Source organism: Mastigoproctus giganteus, chromosome 2, assembly GCF_048544385.1.
Source record: "Mastigoproctus giganteus isolate SK-2022 chromosome 2, ASM4854438v1, whole genome shotgun sequence".
Classification (NCBI taxonomy): domain Eukaryota; kingdom Metazoa; phylum Arthropoda; class Arachnida; order Uropygi; family Thelyphonidae; genus Mastigoproctus; species Mastigoproctus giganteus.
Genome location: NC_143576.1, coordinates 163,898,657 through 163,905,309, shown reverse-complemented (window position 1 = coordinate 163,905,309; position 6,653 = coordinate 163,898,657). Strand labels below are relative to the sequence as shown.

Sequence of the window (6,653 nt, the reverse complement as noted above, 5' to 3'; positions counted from 1 at the left end):
AACTCCCGTAGGATAGTCAGAGAGTTTCTCGACCAACAGTAACACGAGACATAACAACAACCACCACCCTATGTACTCGGTAGCAATACCCGTCAGAGGTGGAACCACCAATCAGGGAGAAATAAAATGATGATAATAATGACATCATCATCAGTTAGTCCCATTCCTGACCCCATATAAACGGGGAAGAAGGCGAAGATAAAGAAGAAGAAGAAGTTAGTCCCATTCCATAGAATTTAAAAGCTGTCTGGGATCACTGTAGTCAGTTTTTCGAAAGCAAAAGCCTTCCCTTTACTCTCTTTAGAGTAGTCATCTGTTTAAGTAAACCATACCTCAGTGCAATTTGATTATTGCCACCCAATGGGTGTTTTCCCTACAGATTCTTAATGCCTGAAGAATCGCTGATAATAATCAGATCATAAATATTCCTTCGCCTTGTTGCTTCTGTAACATGCTTCTGTATAAAACGTTCATCAATTAAATTCACATAACCTTGAGGTACTTATGAGTGACCAATTCAGAAATATCTGGAATGTAAAATCCCCCATTGAGAGATATTGTGATTAATTGGCCCACTATATTATTTTGTATGGCTGTTTGTTGTCACTAGTCTTATAATACGCTTCTACTGTAATTTTTGTTTTTCCAGAGCTTATGTACATCAAACTGATTCAACTTTATTCTGTCTTCCTGCGTTGAGTGGAAGCACGCTTTAAGTTTAGTATGCTTCTTAGCTAAGAGCATAACCATTCCGTCATATCTATCGTTTGCACCATGTACTGTCCTTGTTCAATTTCTGTATCCCTTATGCCTGATTGACACGTGACACGATGTCTCCTATATCCCTACAATGTCTGCATTTAATGACCTTGATCAGTACTTTACATGCAGTAAATTTATTTACAATGCTCTTAACGTTATTCCACATGCAAGTACGAGGGGGTATCAAAAAGTTCGTACCCTTACCTAGAAATAATTATAACCCCAGAAAGGTGACACTACACAGGAATTTAAATTTTTTTCTAGGTGCCCTTCATGTATAGTAACACATTTCTCCCATCTGTGGATCAGTTGTTTAATACCTTGATCATAGAAGTTTGCACTTTTTGCCTGAAACCACGAATCCAGTTCATTGATGACTTCCTGAGAAGAATCAACACAGCGGCTACGCAATGGTTTTTTTCATTTCTCAAAACAAGAAGTCTGATGGTGCTAGGTCAGGAGAATATAGTGGATGCTGGAGTAGCACAAATCCAACAGTTGACGAGAACATTGTATTCGACATTGCTTCTACAAAGGAGGCAGCGAACTTGGAACCCATGTAAAATGGTCTGCGCGGGTAGCACAGTGGTATCGTCACCGACTTCCCCACACCGGATAAAAAAGATCAGGATTCGAATCCTGTCGATGACGCGAGTAACTTTAACGGGATTTTTTCACTTCTTGGCTGAGTTAATATTAATTCCCCCATAGCAAGGTTCCCCCATCAGAAATTTGGGTTTTTCGTCCAGCAAAACATAAAAACGAGTATTAACACGCAATTAACAGACGTAAGACACACAGCACGGCAGATGAATTTAATTATTTGGGTAGCCTAAAAATAATAGTTTGGTCATGCATAATGCTGTGGGCAGACCCATAAATAATTCCCACTGCATTTGCAGTGAAATGAATTGCCACACTTCTGTCACTCAGCACCACCTTTGCAACTGTCTCACTGTCTGGATGTTGATGGCCTTCCTTCTCTTGACTTGTCAAAGACACTTGTACTACCGCACTGGAACTCTCGTTTCCACTTTTTTACAGTATCATAGGATGGACAATTCTGCCCATACACAGCATCCATTTCTTCGTCAATTTCCTGAACTCTCTTGCCCCTCAAATGCAGGAACTTGATCACTGCTCGATACTCCAATTTGTAAACCGTAGCGTCCTTCCTCAGATTCCGGACTCCACCTTTGGTGTACGATCACCTACGGGAATGAAAATGCACATATTAGTTATTGAATATATAGACAACTTATATTAAAAACGACATCTTCCTACTGAGGTTTTATCTATGTCTGCGAACTTTTTGATATCCCCTCGTATACATTCACCCTTATAAGTTGCTGATTAATTGCAATCATTGTAGTTAAGAAAATCTGGCAAGAATCTGTTTTTCCGCCTTATCTCAGCACCTAACTTGTGAAACTGAGTATTCTAACCTAATGTGAATTTTATTGTAACTGTTGGAGTTACTCTTAATTGTTTTTTAATGGAAGATGGAGAAAGAATTTTCATTCTGAATCTATTCACATGTCGTGATCAGGTCAACTGAAATTCGATTGAAATTGTATTTTGTAATAGCACCTCTACATCTAGAGTTCTCAGTTAACCTTCGTATGCAAATTAATTCACAAATTATTACCTCAGGGTGATCTATGCAGCTTATTGAATAGGTGCTAAGTAATGGTACTTGTTTTTATGAGTTTATGTAACTCAGCCAAATTTCAAACATTAAACTTGTTCTATTAAATCAAGAATCTGTTTTATTTCCTTAAAGAAGAATAGTGCACAAGTAATATGTTAATGATCGAGTTTTCACAGAGTCTAATCAGGAACATGGTTACAATAAAAAAAACATCTGGATTACATAGCGAGCCTTCAGTCATGAAAGGGGCGAACCACCTCGATTAGCCTAAGGCAATAAACACAATGCACTTTTAGACTTTGTGTAAGAAGAAACTTTTTCTTCGATGGAGGGCGAGTTTGTGCTTAGACTCAATTGTGAGTTGAAAAATTATTAGAGAAAAACTAGCTAGTTATCATTCCAGAAAATTTCACAACCATCATGCACATATCTTAAGATATTACTTATGAAACTAACAAGATGGACGAAAATTTTCTTTGAGCCAGAAAGTAGTTGACTGTTGCAATATAAATATGTTCCATCTGGCGTTGTGGAAGTGGACAGTTTGAATAAGTTAAGACAAGTTATTAGTTAAAAATAATTCTAGGGTATGGACAGATAATGAGGGTGGCTTTTTTTTTTTTTTTTTTTTTGGTAGATGTAGTATAAACTTGAATCTTAGCATAATTGGCTAGTGTTAATACTAATGTTAATAGTTATGGGTCATCTGATATCGCTGTGTCTCCCTCTTAAAGATCACACACCAATCCCCACTCACCCTGCTACGCTCACCCACTTACACATGCGTGGGCCCACCAACACAACCCGCTTACCCAGATCCGTGCGTATCGAATGCACGCACACACGCGGACTCACCCACTTACCAATGCCCATGCGCACTACACACATGACATACACGCACCCACATCTACAGACAGGTAAGCCTTTAGAGACCGTTAGATCGGCTTAGGCCCCATGGCGCTGTGGTGTTTAAGGGTATCTGCTGCGTGCGTCTACACCTCCACTTCCCTGTGAGTCTTGCATGTAGTGTTATTGCAATTTTTTTTAAATTTCTGCTAATAATTTTTTGACAATTGGACTGCATCTGAGCTTCGATAGAGGTCGCATTTCTTCTTAGCCAATTGATGACAGCTTAATTTTTATTATCATTATTTTATTTTTATTTTATTTTACAATACCGTTTTTGGATAGGGTGCATTGACATAGTGCGTTAAATAAGATGGCAGAAGCAAAACAGGAATTGGAGGTAAAGCATTTTACACATTTTTAGAATTAGTTATAAATAATGTTTACAGTTGTAATTTTAGTTTTTGTTATTTGTGCAGCCTTTAGACACTTTAAGGAAGCTAACCACTGTGAAATGTCAGAATTACAATAGGCTTCACTGTATGCCGGTTCATACCTGAAAATTATTTCTTTGATGCACAAATCACGATGCAGCTGTACAGTTCTGAAAAGTTAAAACTACAGTGATACATACCGATGAGAGCTTCATTTATTTTATTATTATCGTATGCTATTTCAGCTATTTATGTTAATGTGAACATCGAAGAAAAAAAGATCAGTTTTCAACTGATCTTTTGGATTTGTGTGTGGGGGGGGAGTCAGCTGGTGTTTAAATATTCGAAAACATTGTTCTTGAAAAGAATATATATTCTTTCTTGTTTTATTTTTTTAAATTTTATTCTCAAGAACTTTTGATTTTTCTTCATCAATTCGTTGCCGAGAAATGCTAATACAATGGATTTTGACATCATGGGGTTCTGAAGTGTTGGCATCCTATGGCCATAGATGCTGATGCACCAAAAAATTCTCAAACAAACCCTACCCTTTGGACGAGCCCAGCACTGCATCAGATATTAAAGATACAATGCAGGGTCACCTTTTTCATTAATTACTTAGGGGCCTACGAAAAGAAGATTTGATCCAAAAAATAGAATTCATGGGGTTTTGTCAACAATAAAATTCTACATATTAATTTTTAAATACACATTTCTAAGATAAATTATTCGGGTTTTTCAGTTGTCAAAATGATTGACAACATCATCAAAGTTTGTATTGAAAATTACAGATAAGTTCCAGTATAAAATGCTGGAATAAGTGTTGTGTAAATCACTTCAATATAAAATTTATAGAAGTGCTTTTGAATTTCTTTAAAAACAAATATTTGATTTTACGTGACAGCATTTTAATATTTGATATAATATAGTAGAGCTACCTTTCAGTCTGAAAAGTAGCTAGGGCCTACAAAGACCAAATGACGGCCCTAATTACCCCCAGGGGGCTCACATCTGGTGAGTGTGGGCTTGGCACACCCAGGGTCCTGAGCTGGATATCATCATTCTTCTCTTTCTTGGTGATTCCCTTCTCTCTCTCTCTCTCAGGGTAAATCAGAAATTTGTTTTGCCTAGTGCAGCAAAAGCCTCAGGCTTCCTTGCACCATATGGCTGATAATGATAATACAATGAATGCAGTTTGCATTAGTAGTGACAAATGATAGGAATGCAAGCTTATACAGCATCAGGCAAAAAAAAAAGAAGTTAATGAACAAATGCTAATTAGTGTTTGCAAAATGATACAAGAAAGCGAAGTTCATACTGATTAAACAAAAAATAAAGTAAAATAAATAAAATAGTGTCTTTAGTCTCTTAATTGTCTGTTCCTTGTATGTTGGGTGGAAGTTAAATTAAACTTTCACCCAACAGTGTGTTGAAGTCTTTTTTAGCAGTCAGTTACTTCTGGCTGAATATTTGCATTTCAATTCTGCAACAATCCTTTTTCAACTTAAATTTAGGCCACCCCTTGCTTAAATATCATTTAGGTAAATAAAGTATAGTAAATATACAGGATGTTTCAGTTAAACGTTTCAGAACTTCTAAGAGGGGTAGGGTACATCCTGACAACTCGAAATCATATAGCAATGTGGGGTCGGAAATGCTTTCCTGAAGCGGTGTTGTACACAGAAGCACCATAAAGAAAAGAGACCGTAAGTGAGAAATCGTTTTAATAATACATGAAAAGAAGCAAAAGGTACATGGATTAAAGTAAGTGTTCGAAGTTTCTTCAACCTCGTATTGCTTTCGCACAGTGGTACCTTGGAAAATGTGCTACAAATCCCCTTTTTCCTGCTGAAGTGTTGTTTTCCGATGAGGCATCCTTCACAAGGGAAGGAATTTTCAACACGCATAACGACCATATCTGGGCGGTCGAGAACCCGCATGCAATACGACGTCCTGCAGAACAGATTCGATTTTCGGTCAATGTATGGGCCGGTATTATGGGAGATCACCTCATCGGACCTTACCTGTTACCGTGTCGTCTAACCGGACCTATCTACTTGATCTTTCTGCAGCAAGTATTGCCACAACTTTTGAGAGATGAACAGATTTCTGCATCGACGCAACAGACAATGTGGTTCCAACACGATGGAACCTCTGCCCATTATAGCGGAGATGTTCGTAACTACCTGGATGTCACATTTGGTCAACAGTGGATCGGACGTGGTGGTCCCGTGCGTTGGCCTGCTCGGTCACCCGACCTATCATGTCTTGATTTTTATTTCTGGGGTCATATGAAATCGCTAGTTTATGACACCCCTGTTGACAATGCTGAGGAGCTGGTTGCAAGAATCGCAGTAGCTGCCGAAGAAATTCGAAATTCGCCTGGAGTATTCCAGAATGTTCGGATGTCCATGCGTCGGAGATGTGAGGCGTGCATTGTAGCCCGTGGAAGAAACTTCGAACACTTACTTTAATCCATGTACCTTTTGCTTCTTTTCGTGTATTATTAAAATGATTTCTCACTTACGGTCTCTTTTCTTTATGGTGCTTCTGTGTACAACACCGCTTCAGGGAAGCATTTCCGACCCCACATTGCTATATGATTTCGAGTTGTCAGGATGTACCCTACCCCTCTTAGAAGTTCTGAGACGTTTAACTGAAACACCCTGTATATAGGTATATTTATATTTACCACATATATATATATATATATATATATATATATATATATAGTAGATATGGCAAATAGTTAACAGTTGAAACCTTATGATTCATCAGGTATAACAAGCAGAGGACAACAGAAACTGATAGCTCGCTAATTGTAGGTAAACACATTGCAAGGGTTAGCCCTCGATAAAGTCCTTTGTAATGTGTATCCACCAATCTATACTGCAATTGGCTTGACATGGGAATTTAGTAATTATCCTTATTTATTTGTTTTATTTTGCCTATAACAATTA

General features: G+C 37.8%; 1 protein-coding gene across 2 annotated transcripts in view; it reads left to right on the top strand.

The window, feature by feature from the left end:
* The first annotated feature begins 3,599 nt into the window (after window positions 1-3,599).
* LOC150089720 (eukaryotic translation initiation factor 4E-1A-like) overlaps window positions 3,600-6,653 on the top strand; it is a 145,419-nt gene continuing 142,365 nt past the window's right edge. For both annotated transcript variants that reach the window (XM_090368761.1, XM_090368760.1), the window contains exon 1: window positions 3,600-3,659. In XM_090368761.1, coding sequence (XP_090224887.1) covers window positions 3,633-3,659 — 27 coding nt within the window. In that variant the 5' untranslated portion in view covers window positions 3,600-3,632. The remainder of the gene's footprint in view (window positions 3,660-6,653) is intronic.